Here is a 16,410-nt window from a genome sequence, read left to right as displayed (position 1 = left end):
AATGGAAGTTCAGGCATGGACTTCAGCCATAAATAAGTAATTAATAATTCTAGAGCAGAGCCCTAATTCCCAGTCTTCACAGTCTCATTTTTTTGACGGTTCATCTTTTTAGAAACACAGATTTCTGATTTTTGTGCTGTGTTTCTTTTTGTTTTACAAAATTGGTCGTGCACCCTTCAGACACAAATTGAGATCCCAGCTGTATGTTTAACCAAGGGGTGGGGAGTCTGACATTTGTGTAAATGTTAAATGTCACTGAGGTTGTTTTATTTCCATTCGCTCTTACATGGCTTTTGCACACGGTTTCTTGCTCTACTTGACACTTGAGAATGATCTTTCATTAGATCATTTATAGGCAGCTCTAAAGGTTCTTTTTTTCTTAATACTTAATTTTTTGAGATCACTGTAATCCATATTGAGACGGTTTCATTTTGTGTCTTCATGCATCTGACCTGTTTTTTCAGGACTGTTCCCTGCTGCTTTCAAGTGAAAGTACCCGGTGTTTTCAGGTTGGAAAGAAAGGAGCCAGGCTTTTGAGAGTGAAAGCTTTGAGGTCCTGTTCTCCTGGATAGCTCCACTGAGGATAACACTGCCATAATAAACTGCAATTTATGGTGTTCTGTAAACCTGTCTCTGAGCAAAACAAACCAAAACCCACTGAAACAAAGCACCATAAAATGCTTTGGGCTGAAATGGACTTAATTTAAAGATCATCCAGGTCCAGTTCCCCCTGCCATGGGCAGGGATGCCTTCCACTAGACCAGGGTGCTCCAAGCCGTGTCCAACCAGGCATTGAATGCTTCCAGGGATGGAGCATCCACAGCTTCTCTGTATAAATTACATAAACCTATCTGTAGAAAAATGTGTATTTCCTGCTGCTAACTAGAATCACATGCAGACATTTGAATTTGCTTTAGCCTTGAAGTTGCTGGAGGCATTTTCTTTAACATGAACAGTTAAATTGTGAGAGTTGTAAATTCAAAGATTTTTTTTCCCATTTCTGTAACTAGCTAACCTAGAATATTCTTGTGGAGAATCCAGGTGACAATTCTTTTATCTAAGGTTTGTGGTGCAATATGGAATTCCTTTTTGTTTTTTGTATAGCCTAGGCTAAATAACTGGAAGTTCAGGCCTTTGAAGTTCAAGGATTGATGTCTTTAACTCAAATTTTTAATTACTTGTCCAGACGTGGAATTGAAGACTAGGTGTGGGATTTTCTATAGATATGGCTTTGCATTTTCTTGTTCTCTTTAACATTTTTCCACCGTAAAGCAGAGCTTGAGAAAATACCTATGTAAAGACTTGTCTGATTTTTTAATATGTATTATTGTGGAAGTTATGAGAACTTGCATAATACCTGTTTCAGATGCTAGGGAGAAAATTATGAAGTCTCATTTTTATCTGGTATATATGGCTGTCCTTTTTTGACTGCACAGATAGCAATTTCTGCCCTCTGCCTGGAAACCCAGAAGCCTGTAGCTCCTCTCATATAAATATTTTTCTCTTAATCCTTGTAAACTGTGATTTGCTTTATTCTGGTTTTGCATTTCTAGAGTGCATCTTTAATTAAAGTGCACATCTTATTTTCTGCTTTAGCCAAATGCTATCAGATCTTCCAGGACAGTTCAGAATTTTATTACCATTAAAAAAAAAAAAGCAATCTTTAAACTTTTACCTGCATGCACAATTGTCTTTTACAAACTGGTATGTTCAGACAGATCAGGTTTTAGTCTTATATTCTAGTTGAAGATCTGAAAGTCTAGTTTAAAGTATCTTCAGAGGTCATAGGTATTACAGATAGTATTTTGTCTAGGTTTTTCTCTTGCTGGCTTAGTTATCTGATAATAAATGTTTGTTTTAAGTTTATTGACATGGTTCAAGTGCTACTCAGGAGTTTTAACTGAATAGAGTGGAAGATCATGAAAGGCATGTGGTACAAAAAGTGCTTTTCTTGTATAGTGTTAATTAGTATTTTTGTATGGAAATAATATGTATTTGGAAGCAGCAGTTATGAGAAGGAACAGGGTAAGGATATGGCATGTTGAAGGAATTTAACCAAATCAATAATTGGATTAGTACATACTATTCAATCAGTTTTCACCAAGTACTCTTCCTTCAGCATGTACTTAGACATTTTTGAAGTTAGATATTTTTGAAGTTGTATTCTAATCAACTAAATTTTGCACACTAATACTTTTTAATTCTAGGTACAAAGACAATTTGGAGCAAAAGATAAAGTGATAAAGATATGAAAATAATAGAATTTATTAAAAATTAATTGCTTGAATAACTTGGCCGTTTAAGAAGAGTTCCTTACTTCTTTTGAAATTTAGAGATTGCCTGTACTAGAATGTAGCCATAGTTGAATGGGTATTTTGACCTCATGATTTTTTTTATTTTCTGTGGCTGTTCTAGATGTGCAAACACCTTTTCTGGTGCCACTGACAAGGAATTGTTTGGCATGGTGCCCAAAACTGTGCAATCCTAAATTGTTGCTGTTGAAACAAAAGATTATTTAAAATGCCCCCTTTTTTTGAGTCTCTGTTTGGATTCATTGACACAGACCACCTCATGCTTTGCTTCATGAACCATTATTTTTATTGTATTGGTTAAAGCTAGTGAGCTATAAAGTATACTTTTTAGTCATCCAAAAATCAAGGTGAAGAAAGTAATAAAAGTTTACTGGCTGATTAGAGATCACTTAAAAGACACAGAAGAAGATTATGAAGAGCAAAGATCTGAAAAATTAACATGAAAATTGGCATCATCACTGATACCCAGTAGGCACCAAAATACATTCTCCAGGTTGCTGAGGAAACCATATGCTTCACATTTTAAATCCTGGAGTCTTTCCACTTCTAAGCTCATACAGTGATGCTGCTTGGTAGTACCTTTCTTTTAGACAACAGAAGTAGGGCATATGCTAGAAATTTGGAAACTTTGGCTTTATGTCTGAAAATTTAATGCAAAAATTTAGTTTTATAGAGCTTTGGGATTATTTTTTTCTCATTTCATTTAAAACAGATCTTGCATAAAATCTCATTTTAAGTTGTTAGAACTCAAGGCCAGGGGAGAACATATTTGAAAACAAAATAGGGACCATGCTGGGCAAATTTGGAAGTCTGAACCTGAAAAACATTAAATGGTGCTTCATTACTCTTTTTGCTGTATCTGTCTATCTGTGCTGGTAAACAAGGATGCAAAGAAATGAGGAAAAAAAAATCAATATTTTGCAATCAAAGCATTTTAGGGGAGTGGCATTTGGGACAAAAGATAAGTAATAATACACTGAAAGAAAAAAAAAACAAAACAGGGAATTAATCACCTCTTGCTTTGGGGATAGGTCATGTTTTGTCTTGGGGAGGGGGGCTAACACTCCCTTCTTTGTGCAATATAGCTGCAGGCAAATCAAATGCAAGTTTTAGTGTCTGAATATAGCAGTGTTTTTGGCAGCTCCCCATGCTCTGTGTGATAATTGACCTGTGATAAAGGAAGAACACAGATTAATTTTTTTTCTTTGGTGGCTGTGCTGACTTGTTTAGCTAGTATTTGGGAAGCTTTCAAATGCTCCTGCACTTTTGAATAAGAAGCATTGCCTCTCTTCACAGGAGATTAATGTCCTCTGCTTTCCAGAAAACTTAGAAATCAGAGGAAATATCTTATGCTTAATGATTAGAAATACTGTGTGGCAGGAGGGAGGGGCAGCAAACAAAATGTGTAACTCAGTTGTTTAAAATCAGTGGTTCTCAGAGTTAGTGCAGCAGCATTGTTGGTTTAGTATTCCTAACTTAGCAGTGCAGTATTTGTACTTGGAAGTTTATTTTCTTTCTATTCCCTCATCTCTGAAGTAGGTTTACCTACTCAGATAGCTCCTCTCCCACAACCCTGAGGAGATGAGAGAGCTCAGAGAAGGAACTGCATTTTCAAAGATCTAATTCAGTTTATGGTAGTTTCATCCAAGGTGTGACCTTGAACTTGCCCACCAAGCTAATGAATATATGGTTTTCTAAGAATTCATAAAATGCAGGCTGGACTTTGAGACATGCCTTTGAGTCTCTCTCAGCGATGGAATTTAGTGCTTAAAAGTCCCACAGTGTCCACACTGTAGGCAATGGCTTGGTCATACTTGCAGTGTGTCTGAGTCTCTGTCTGTGTGAACTGTGCAGAGAAGAATAACTCAGCAGCAGAGGGCAAAGACTGGCCCAGCAAAGATGGGCTGCACGCTCGTTTCCAGAGTGGGTGTGCATGTACCCTCCTGTTTCAGACTGGATGATTTTCTGCCTCTGTAATATTCCTGTGGGCAATTATCCTCTGCTTTTAACGTGCTTGAATCATGGACATTTAAGGAGGAGGAGCATACAGGCTCAGCTCATCAGCCCAGAGTGTGCAGGGAGGGAAAGGTGGATGTGCTGCACTTTCTGTTCAGCTGGAGTTGATGAAATAGGTGCTCCTCTTCAGGAACTCGGGGGTTATCCAGCCCAATTGCAGGAGTATTTCTGTAAGTCTCTGTCAGAGCTGTACTTCTGCTCTTTTTACTCCAGGTCTCAGGTCATGCCACTGAACTGGTTCTAAACCCAGTTCAGAGACTTCAAATGCCACAAAAAAGACCAAACATCCCCACGGGGCTTGTGTCAGCTTCATTATTAAATCTGACAGACATGACCTCAAAGATGTGTCCTGGAGGGCCATGGGGAGCTTGTGTCTCTGTCCCTGAAGTGATATCAGACCTCTTCTGCTGCTGCTTTTTCTTGCATTCAGACCTTTCTGTTACAGGCTTGCTGACAAGACTGGACAAGACAAAATTGAAATTTGTGCCTTTTAGAAATTTCTAGAAGCTATTCTGGCTTATTGGTTACCCTTTGTGTCCATGATGCTGCAGTAGCTTCTCTTTTCACCAGAATACTTTTAGAATTGCTTTACCGTGGGGGGTGGGATTTTTATTGACATTCATAATGTCAATAGTATTATCTTCAGTTAGAAGAATAATAGGAAAAATTAGACAGGCTTTTAATCCCTCATCTCTCTCAAAATGCTACTTGTGGTAGCCAAAGAAGACTGAAGAGGCTTCATTATGTGAGTTCAAATTCAGCATAATTGTCCTGGGAGATGTTTTTTCATTCCTTACATCCAGGTAGATTAGTTGTTTAATATCCAAACGGAAAAATTAAGACACAACACAGAATTTATTTTCATTTTACAGTGAGCCATGACCATTTTCAAAGTAGGAGTCTTAAGCCTCCATTTTGACTTTCCAGTTCTCTGACAGTCCATTAAGACCTTTCAGAGTAATTGCAGCCCAGCTAATGTGACATGGTTTGTTGTGGTTTTTTATTTCTTCTGTAAATGTATAACTAATAAGATGATATTAGGACAGGAGAATGGCACAGTTTCTTCATATCACTCTTAAGCTCCTTGCTAGTTCAGTTTTAAAGGTGGCTTATTACCATACAGAGTTTGTTACAGCAGCTTCAGGAACATCCCAAAGATTTGGTGTCTTTGATTCTTTTGAGCCATTTAATAACATACATTTTTCTGTTTGGAATGTGGATCCTAAAAGGTCCACAAGTTTAGCTTGAGACAGCATTTGCCATGGCAGATAGTCCATGGTTTGCAGGTGCTGGTGGAGGTGACAGTGTGTTCTCCAGGGACATACCCAAGTAATATACTATTTATGCTATTACAGTAATTTTTAGTACACAGTTAGGACTGCTGCTGCAGCATTTATGGCAGAGAAACCTACTAGATTCAAAATAAGGTTTTGTGCCTGCCTATGTTATAATTTAGAATTTTTAAGTGGAAAGTGTACTTCTTTATTTTTATAGCACTTTTTTTCAGCATTTTGTGGTGCCACAGTAAAAAATAAAAACATCTGGATTATATGTAGCATACCTACCTATATTCCCAGATGTATGCTAATATTCTTTTTAAAAATCAAATGTTGCTCTGTGTGAAAGATAGCAAGTCAGTTTCTTATTCTGAGAACTAATGTAAGGAATACTCTCTCCATTTATATTGATGTTATTAAAGAATCTTGCCTGTTGACTTTAGTAACTAAAGTGCATGATTGGTTTTTTCCCTGAAGTAACCCTTGTAAGTAAGTAGGCTCACACAAAGAAAGCAAGCAGGCCTGTAAGGTTAAGGATGTTGGCTGTGTAGTTCAGCTATTGCAGCCAGGTGAGGAAGGGTTTTAAACTGATGCACACAGCTCTAACAGTGTCACACGAGATTGATAGCAACAGCTCAGTTACAGCAAAACTCACTTGCAGTTTCTGGTATTATCTGAAACCACAACTCAGCAAATTTGGCAAATCTGTCATATATATGGAAGGAACTTTTCTAGTATCCCTCAAAGAGGAGAAGTCACTTTAATATTATATCCTTCTTGGGCCTAGAGATAACCTCTTGATTGGCAAGACAGGACATTGCTCATAGGTAGGGGAACTGACAAATTCTGGTTTCTTGAAGGGATCTGGGAAGACAGCCAACTCTGGGGCCCTTTGCCTTCATTATGAATTAAACGTGTAGTTTTTCTGGCAAGATAAAGCTAATAAGCTTTGTTGGTGTATTCACTGTCATGCAAGACAAACACAAACTTCCCCATGATTGGAGAGGCAGGAGAAGCAAGGGCATGTGCCATTTTTGAGGTTGCTCACATCAGTCTGCCTCACATGGCTTTTCATTGCTCTCTGGGTTGCGAGGCTTCACAATTTCCAGTGCTTTGGTCACCAGGCGTTTTCTGCCCCTGGGAGTTTTGTCTGAGCTGTGTCTGGAACAGACATTAGTGATTGTGTTAGTCAGCTTAGAGATCTTCACTAGAACAGGGAAGGAGTAATTTTTCAGTTTAAGTTAATAGTTTTCTGGATTCAGGAGTGAATTTCGAACCCACTATGCTAAACAGTCTTCAAAGCTGGGTCTCTGCACAAATTTATCCAGTCTTTAGGACTGTCATAAGGCACAAGTATATTAACAGCTTGCAAATCTGTGATTTCACTCGAAGAGTAAGAAAACTGGTCAGCATGGAGTAGTGTCAGCAGAGAAACTAAGGTCCCTTTGTCTCAGGACAGCATGCATTTGCTGCTTAGGATTAACCTCTGCATGATGAAGAGGTTCCAGCAAATGATGATACTAATTTAGTACATTAGGTTTTTAAAATTTTTAGAGGTTTATGAGTATGGAGCACTAACTAATGTGAGAGTTTGATATTTAGTCACCTACCATTGTGTTCTGAAGTAATTCTGTAAGAGCAGTGATAGCTGAATACTGAAAAAGACACACACACAAAAACACACTCTCATATTTAGTATTTACAGTATGACTTCCTAATCCCTTGCTATTCATGAGTCCATATCCTTTCCAGGAGAATGAAGCAGGACAATCACAGCTGACTGGCCAATCTTGTACACTGGGATTAGAAGCATCCCTCCTTTCTGGAGGTCTTCCCTCAGGGTAGAGGACAGTTTTACCCTACAGTGTATCTTTGATCATAATAAATCAGTGATTTGAGCAAAGTAATTCAGTGTCTGAATCGTAGTTTAATTTAAAATCTTTGTTCAAGTTGTACAGCCTTCTGCTTGAGCGAGCCTAAATGATAATGTAAATGGAGTTTAGTTTGCTGTGGGGATTTCCTTTATAATCAGCATTAAATCCCATGTCCCCAGCCTATCCATTGGTCTGCCTCAATGGTTGGTCTTTTCTGCTCCCTGGTTTCCATTCTTGGCTCTCTCAGTGCTCTGAGGAGTTCAGCCTTTTCTCTCTTTGTGTCTTTTCCTGACCTTTTTTTCTGCTCTGAGTGTGGTATGTAGCACTGTACTTTGTGTCTCTAACCAGGAGGTATCAGTATTGCAGCATCCTTACTCTGTGTAGAACCGAAACCAAAATCTCAAGCGAGTCAGGAAAACATCATCAGTATTGCTGAGTAACAGAGATCAGGTTGCCACAGGATGAGGACTGTTTGTTTCACAGTAATTATCAGTGAAATATGGCACATGGTTTATCCAAGTAAAGAAGTTTAGTTGCTAGTGTAGAAACTTTTTCACTTTACACTTCTAAAATGTTACTTTAAGTGTAAACCTTGTGAACCTTGAGATGTTCTAAAAGTAACATCACAACTTGTTAGTTTTATTCTGCTTCTTACAAAACACAATATCAGATCTAACTTAACAATTACTAGGTTCAGTTTTTCCCCTTGTTTTATCAGCCTTGCACAATAAAGTACTTCAGATTTTTCTTTTTTTTGAACATTTGGGATCCATCAATATGAAATGATTCCAATTTGTAGTATTTATGTTTTCTCTGTAATGAGCTTTCCTAAGTCAAATCTGTGCACATTTTTGTCAAAGCCTATTCAGAGACTTGGAACAGGAGTGAGTAAATGTCCCCAGAATTGTTGAGTTTTTAATCCTTTTGTGTTTGGTAGGTTGTAGGAATAAAACTTTGGAAAACACAGCCTTAGAGATTGCTTCAAAATGTTAGGACACAGCTGAAAGGAGAATTAGCATGATGTTATTCCGCGTGCTTAGGCCAGGATTTCAACAAAATGGATGTTATTCCTAATTAGATTGGGAAATTAATTACCAGATGATTTCAATTATGGTTCTCAGTATAATGATATTTTAATAAATGACTAATATCTAAATTTCATTGAAGAGGAGCAGCAGAGTTTAAACTATTTTGTTTTGGTACTTATGATAGCAGTGTTTTGTTTTGAATTACTTGTGGGAATGAAAGTATCAGACTCAAGTTGGAACCAACAAATTGTCTTGATGAACTAACAAGGTTGAAATCTTGGTGGTGGATAATGGATGCAGTCTCCTACCTGATGAATACCAACAAAAGGAGTTGAACACTCAGAGAAGCTCTAAGATAAACAAATTAAAGAGAATTTTGAATGGGTTATGTAATTAACCATATGTAAATGTAACCAACTGGCCCACATATTGCCAGATCAAATCTCTTATGACCAGGTTTTATGCTTCTGTATAAAAGTATTTTACATAAAGTATTGTCCATTCATACTAATATCTGCATGCTCTGAGACACAGGCAGTATCAGTGGGCTGGAAAGAGTTGCTTTCCCTCTCAGGTCAAACCCCTGCCTTGTACTGACCAGTGTCCATGGTAGGATTTTGATTCAAACCCTCTGCTTTTAACTGGGTCAGGCTATTGATATTATTGAACCTCCTCAGAATGAAGCAATTCCACAACTAAATTTAACTGGTTTACAGCTGTCTGAGGATGTGAGTCATTGCTAATGCATAATATTTTCTAGGCAGTGCTTTGGAACTGAGACAGTGTTTAAGAACAATATATACACTGGCTCCCCTGAAAATGTGAATTTCAGTACATTTACCAGCTCAAAAATCAGTTTTAACTCTTGGGGTCTTATTTTTTTTTCCTGATTTGAATTGTGCTGGAATATCTTTAGAAGCTTGTAAGAAAAACTCCTCTCAGTATCAGTTTTCAGAAAAAGCAAACTTTAGTGACAGGATTGTGTTAGGTTTGAAGGAAATTCAAGCTATTTATTAGCAGAAGAGAAGGTCTGCAAACATGGTAGTAACATTCTGAGAATATGATTTGAAAGATCTGCTTTAAATACTGCTTGTTATAGGGAATCTGACAGTACAGAAAAAAAGCTTTACTATTTAGAAGATTCTAGAATTACAATTCCCTTTATGCTGGCTGTTGTTCTCAGTTCTGCCTTGCAGTGATCTGTCGGCAAACTGATGCTACCAGAGGTTGGCTGGGTATGCAAAAGAACTGAGGACAAAGGAAAACAAACAGAAATAGAGATTATTTAGGTAAACATAGATGAACTGTTTCCTGGCTGGTATAAATATACTTACAAAGCACCCCTGTGTGAAAAGGCAATGGAAAGAGAATAGTCTGTTGGATCATTGTCAGTTCTTCGTTGCTCTTTTACTAGAGGTACAAAAAATTAACTGTACAAGTTAATATTTCTTGAATCAACACTTCTTCTGCACACCATTCTTTTCTCAAGTCAACCTGATTGCAAGCTTAGGTCAATAAGGCATTAATTTCATGAGGTGTCCTTCCTAGTGAATTCCTAGATTTTTTTTTTCTCTGCCTGCAAGTTGCTTTCTTTTGAAGCTGGGTGTCTGTTTGTGAACCGTTTATTTATTTGACAATTAAGGTTTTATTTTTAAGTAGAAATCATAAAACTAAATTCTTCATCCTTTCAAAGCTGCATAGCAACGATGTACTTTATTTGTAAAGCCAAACTCTGTAGAGCCTTATGCTAATTTCAAAGGACTTTTTGCAGATTGGAAATCACAAGAGTGAGAATGGGAAAACAGAGCAACTTTGGGGTTTTTTAACTGGGAGCTGTTTTGGGGTTTTTTAACTGGACTCCTTGTAGCAGTTCATACATATGATTGTGTAAGATGAACCAGAATGCTGGAGTTTAGCCACTTAAAATTCGCTTTTAGTCCTGTCCTCCTCTATGCTGTCCTAACCCTTTCTAGTCTGGTTCTTTTTCTTGAGGTAACTGTATGTTCCTTTGTTAGCCCAAGACTCCCTGTATCAGTTTGAGGTGTTACAAAATCAGGACATTTCCAACAACATCAGGACATTTCCAAAGTGCACAATATTCCAGTGTGATGCTGCAAAGGCAGTAATGTTCCAGGTAAGCATTGAAGTAGAGGAGCAGTAAAAAGAAAAGTTTCTTGGGAAGCAAAATAAAAATTAATCCAATGTTCCCTAGAATGGCTTTTAGTATGATAGTTCAAGAACAAGAATCTCTGAATATAATTTGACAACAATGTGACCATATTCATATCAATTGGTTGGATCTAAAAGTAAAAAAGAAAGCATACTGAGTGCAGCTGAACTTTGGAAGAAACTCTGATTTGCATTTGCCAAAATCTTGTTGAAATAAAGGGAAATTGTTTGATGTGTCCTGAACTTCAAAACAACTTAAAAATATCACCCTTGCAAGAAGACATGCTTTGCCTAAAGCTTCACATTGTTGCTAGTCTTGGGAATTTAACCTTTAAAATTAATAGCAGGAACACTACTTTCAGTGTAATGATTCAGGACAGTACTGTAAGTGATATTCACTCATGTGGCAGACCTTACTTCTCACACTCACAGGAAGACAATTACAATGGTGAGGTTTTCAGTGTGACATGGACAAAACTAGAGCTTAATCTTAGAAAACTTCCCAGTAATATCTGCTTATATACTTCCATTATGTTCTCCAAAACATGACTTTCAGAAATACAGTAATAGTTTTAAATCCAGTAGTACAGCTTTCTTGAGCAGTCTCTGAGTACTGAAGGTGATCTCTCACTAACCTCTTTCCTTTTTCCCTACAGCAGTATTTTAAATTTTTTTTTATGCAGTCATGTCTGTTTTAACTGTTACATTGTCATTTTGATTTTGATGAGAGGCCATCTTTTTCAGCTTCTCAAATACTGTGGGACTCCAGCAATTCAAATATGACTGTAGGCTGTCAATTTTTTTTATTATATTAGTAATTTTACATTAAAGGGAGTGGCATGTCTTGATCTAGACAGAGCTGTAGCTGTTCTGTCATCACATGCCTGCTTACTCACCCACTCTCCCTTCCAAAAATGCATCTTTGGTCCCCATGTTAGTATTCCTGATGTGAAAGAAACATTTCTGCCTGTGGTTGGTGATAATCCATCATCTCCTTGTGGTCATTTACCCTGGAGCTGGGGAGACCAGTAGTGCCTTTACAAAACCAAGGAAGAACTGTTTGGAAAAGAAACAGCTTATGTGAAGTTGTTGTTTATTTCAATGGCTGTGCCACAGGAATGGAGCAGAAACCTTCTGAAGCCCTTCTGATTTTTGAGATCTTATTTACATTGCTGCTCCCCCCAGGGGAAAGCTGGCATCAAAATAGGGTAAGGCTAAACAGAACTCTGCACATCTGCTCCTGTACTCCACTGAAGGAATACTGTCAGGTGTTCAGTGGATTGTGGAAGAGGTTTAATGACCAGCTCACCAACCCACTTCATTTATTCAGAAGTCACTGATAGAATAGAAATTGTTTTTGAAGTGTTCAATTTCCTCATGCCCCAGGGCATGGCAAGAAGGGGGACACTGTATGGAAGAATTTCTTGGCTGCAGCATGATACACAGTGTCTAGTAACCTCTAACTAGAGAAACCTGGGAATCTAGTGGCCTTGATGGATATTTAACTAGATGTGTTTCCTTTGAGTCCCTGGGCTGTTTTTAATTTGCATTTGTGGGGGCTTTTCACTGAATCTGTACTTTAGAGAAGTAGAATGTTTCCTTGCCTTTGGAGCAGAATGCCAGAGGAAGCTTCTCTTGCCTCTACTCTGTGCTTCAGGGCTGGAAGGCAAAATAATTAGTTCCACACAACTAAGAATAAATCACCCAAGTTGAAACATGATAGTGCCTGACAAGTTGGTAACGTTGGAAAAAATATTCCAGTAAATCATTATTGATGGGAAAATTGATGTGCAGAGCAGATGATGCCAGTGTAGCCTTGTGTACCTTTACAATAAGGATAATGTTGCTAACATAGCCATAGATTGCTGGCTTTACCCCGCAAAATAAATAAATATGGCAAGAAAAAAAAAAAAAGACTGTTAATAATTAAAAATAGTATATACTTTTCTGGGTTTTTTAGAAATGTGGTACAGTAATATATTACTATACAGAAAGAATATATATATAAAGTATATATAAAAGGAATATATATTCCTTAGGTTTTTGGAACATTTCTGAGGAGATTTATTATCTCTGAGTATTTAAAGAATAACAGTGCTCATTCAATCCTTGTGCATCTCTTTGTTCCACAGGGCTTGGAGAGTCCATTAAGGTTTCTTTCATCTTTACTTGGGTAGCAAAAAGACCCTATTATGGTGGTTACCTGTTTCATTTTCATCAGTTATTTGAAAATTTGTTCAGAATTGGTTTTTTGTTTATTTTTGGGGTTTTTTTGGGGGGTTTTTTTTGAGTTGTTGGTTGGTTGGTTGGTTGGTTTTTTGTTTGGTTTTTTTTTAGGAGTGCATTGTCTATTCTTTTTTGAAAGGATTCTCAAATCGCTTGCAAGGACATAAGAGCAAATTTCTTCATTAATTAAATATATGGACAGAGTGGAGACTATTTGCTTCCTTCTTCAGGTTATACCATTGTGGAGAGCATATACTTATTATTTGTTACAGTATTGCAGATATAGGAGAAAAATGGAATAAAGGCAGTTTATTGTTGAGTGTGATTTCATAGGGAAATTTTGCATCTATTATTACAGAAATATTTCAGTTTTGACCCATAATGCCAGTTGCAGTTTTCTGTTGTGTAAGGGCCAGGTCCTTCAGTTACCTGACCCTGCAAAAGGCACAGCTGGAGCTACAGTGGGCTTTTTAGGTAGTGCCTAGATATGACTTGGAATATTTGGCATACCTGCAATTCCCTTGGTGATAACAAACCCCACCATTCATTGCACCAGACTGAAACATTTGCATGTAGATTGAAGGAATAGACAGGTTCACACTTTATACACATCACATTTTTGGTTTGGGTGTTTAATACCGGCGGGTGCAGTTGCAATGGAGAGGTGCAGCAGTCATACATAGTGCTGTCATCTTACTCTGGTCATAGCAAAGAGTGTCATTGAAACAAGAAAATGCACACTGGGCTCGTGCAAATAAAGGCTTGTGCTACCTTGGTAAGCACCTTAATATGTGCTGAAGCAGAATTATTTAGCTGCCTCTCGTGTGTGGTTTGCTCCCAGCAGAAAGTCACTCTGCACCATCCCCTCTTGAGCCAGCCAGAGCCTTTGGTGGTGAGTGTTTCTCCTCCAGAAGTAAACACGAGTCTAAGAATAACTCAGCCTTCTTTGTAGTATATTTTCATGGTTAGCTGCCCAAACAGCCAGTCTGTCTAGACAGCTGATGGCACTGGGAGCTGCTGAAGTCAAAAGCAGCCACTCTTGGGCATGCTGCCTCCTGGGCAGCCCTGCGTGTGGGCACCAGAAATGTTTCAATCAGAGTTAGTGGGGTTCTTTCTGAAGCTCCGTGGGCTACAAATGTGTCCTAACAAACAGATATGAGTTTATAAAAAAGGAATGTTCAATTCTTACAGTTATTTCTGACTTCCTTGATTGGAAGGTTATGTTTTTTTGGTGGCCTTTAATTTTGTTTTGTAGTGTTGTGCCCAAATTCAGTTTTGAGCATAGCTTTGAGGTCAAATACTTTCTTTTCTAATAGAAACAAATGATGAAGATAAACCAATCCCCATGTTCTAGTGTGTTCCAGATGCAATTTCAATACAGGTAGCAAAGGTAGTGGTGCATGTGTCACAGAGCCATTTGCTCTGTAATCGCAGAAACTGTTTTTCCAGGGTTGAAGAGTAAAACCTGAGCAGAGTTGCTGTATTTCTAGTAACCAAGCAGCTGCTAACTGCTGTTCAACAGGTGAAACACAAGGCTAGTTAATACTTTATCATTATGAATATGGGACTAGGTAGCCTTTGAGGTTGTCTGGTTGCAATATTTCTTACAAATGTCTTTGAAAGAGTGTCTTGCTACAAGTGTTTAGGAGTTGGGTACCTTCCATGCCACGTGTCATTCATTAGTTTATAATGTGTATTTGCTGATGCAAGAAGAACTTGTCAGAAGAAGAAAGCAACTGAGAAGTCTGTGTACACTTTACTCCTTTGTTGATAAATTTGTTTTTGACATGTTATTATCATGTTAATGTGTCTGTTTCTTTTGATGTGTATATATGCATGAAAGGGAGTTGGCATTAGGTCTTCTGAGTGTATCAAAAGATTTATTCAGAACTCCTAATTAAACGAAATTCTATAGCCACAGAAAACAAGGCTGATACGTTTTCCACCCAGGGAATGGCACTTTGTGATACTCCATCACATAGGAAGCCACCATGTAAGATGAACAAGCAACTTGCCAGTGTAGCAAAAAATGCAATGATCCCAAAGAAAATACTTAAAATAATACTTCTTCACCAGTTTTTAATTATCAAGTGCTTTTTTTAGTTTACGTATGCAGTAAGGTTTTTGTCCGTTTCTTTCCTTCCTTAATGTGTTTCTTTGTTAATGTGTTGATCATCCTTTTGTGGCACAGTGCCCAACAACCTCAGAAATTTGGAATTACAGCTTTTCTTTATGCTGTTCTTGTGAATACTGTTCAGACTTGTTTGCTCTGAATTTATTCCTGACTGTTGGAAAGTTTACAGATTCCTTGTTATTATTTGATGGGTTTGATTACATCACTTGATGTTTTGAGGTAGGATTATAAGAACTAGGCTTCATTTGCTTTCAGAATAATTTTAATCATTTAATAATACCCTAAGATGATTTTGGATGGTTTTTCTTGCTGTTGTCTTAAAATTGACTTCTTTTGTTCAAGATTGAAAACCTTCAAGAGCAGTTGAGAGACAAAGAGAAGCAGATGAGCAGCTTAAAGGATCGAGTGAAATCCTTGCAGGCTGACACCACAAACACTGACACTGCCTTGACCACGCTGGAAGAAGCGCTGGCAGAAAAAGTGAGTGTGGGAAGCGCTGGAAGTTCCCTGGGAAGTTCCTGCTGCTGCTGCCCCATGCGAAGGCGCGGTTCCCGATCCCATGCCTAATCCCGAGCCAGTTCCCGTTCCTGTGCCCAGTCCCAATCCCGTTGCCATGCCCAATCCCGATCCAGTTCCCGTGCCTGATCCTGATCCAGTTCCCATGCCCAATACCTATTGTTCCAGTTCCTGTGCCCTATCCCGATCCCATTCCTGTGCCTGATCCTGTGCCTGTACCTGATCCCATGCCCGTGCCCGATCTTGTGCCCGAATCCTATCCCGTGCCTGATCCCGTTCCAGTTCCCTTTCTTGTGCCTGCTCCCGTGCCCCATCCCGTTCCTGTGCCCGATCCTGATCCAGTTCCCGATCCTGTGCCCATGCCCGATCTCAAGCCCCATCCTGATGCCGATCCCGATGCCGTGCCCCATCCCGATGCCGTGCCCGATCCCAATGCCGTGCCCCATCCCGATCCCAATGCCGTGCCCCATCCCGTTCCCGATGCCGTGCCCCATCCCTTTCCCAATGCCGTGCCCCATCCCGATGCCGTGCCCCATCCCGATCCCGATGCCGTGCCCCATCCCGTTCCCGTGCCCCATCCCGATCCCGATGCCGTGCCCGAGTGCGCGTCCAGGCCGGGCCGTCGCTCGCCAGGGGGCGCTGCAGGACGTTCCCAGCGGGCCCGCAGTGATTGTCCTGACAAACGGACTTTTTAAAATCTCCGTTTTGGGAGATAACTGGCTCAGAGACAGACTGTCCCATTCGCTTTTGGTGGCACAACTTCTTGGGCGAACTACACATGTTTTTTCCTGATTCCCAGAGGAGCTCCTTTAGTCTATGAGATTCTATGAACTATGGTTAAACTTCACCCGAGGTTGG

At 39.0% G+C, this 16,410-nt stretch overlaps 1 protein-coding gene across 2 annotated transcripts in view; it reads left to right on the top strand.

Annotated features, from left to right (window-relative positions):
• Positions 1-16,410, top strand: part of ERC1 (ELKS/RAB6-interacting/CAST family member 1) — a 270,416-nt gene that overhangs the window by 85,461 nt on the left and 168,545 nt on the right. For both annotated transcript variants that reach the window (XM_053944154.1, XM_053944153.1), the window contains one exon: positions 15,379-15,516. In XM_053944154.1, coding sequence (XP_053800129.1) covers positions 15,379-15,516 — 138 coding nt within the window. The remainder of the gene's footprint in view (positions 1-15,378; positions 15,517-16,410) is intronic.

Source organism: Vidua chalybeata, chromosome 5 (assembly GCF_026979565.1).
Source record: "Vidua chalybeata isolate OUT-0048 chromosome 5, bVidCha1 merged haplotype, whole genome shotgun sequence".
Classification (NCBI taxonomy): Eukaryota; Metazoa; Chordata; class Aves; order Passeriformes; family Viduidae; genus Vidua; species Vidua chalybeata.
This window is presented reverse-complemented; position numbering and strand designations above follow the sequence as displayed.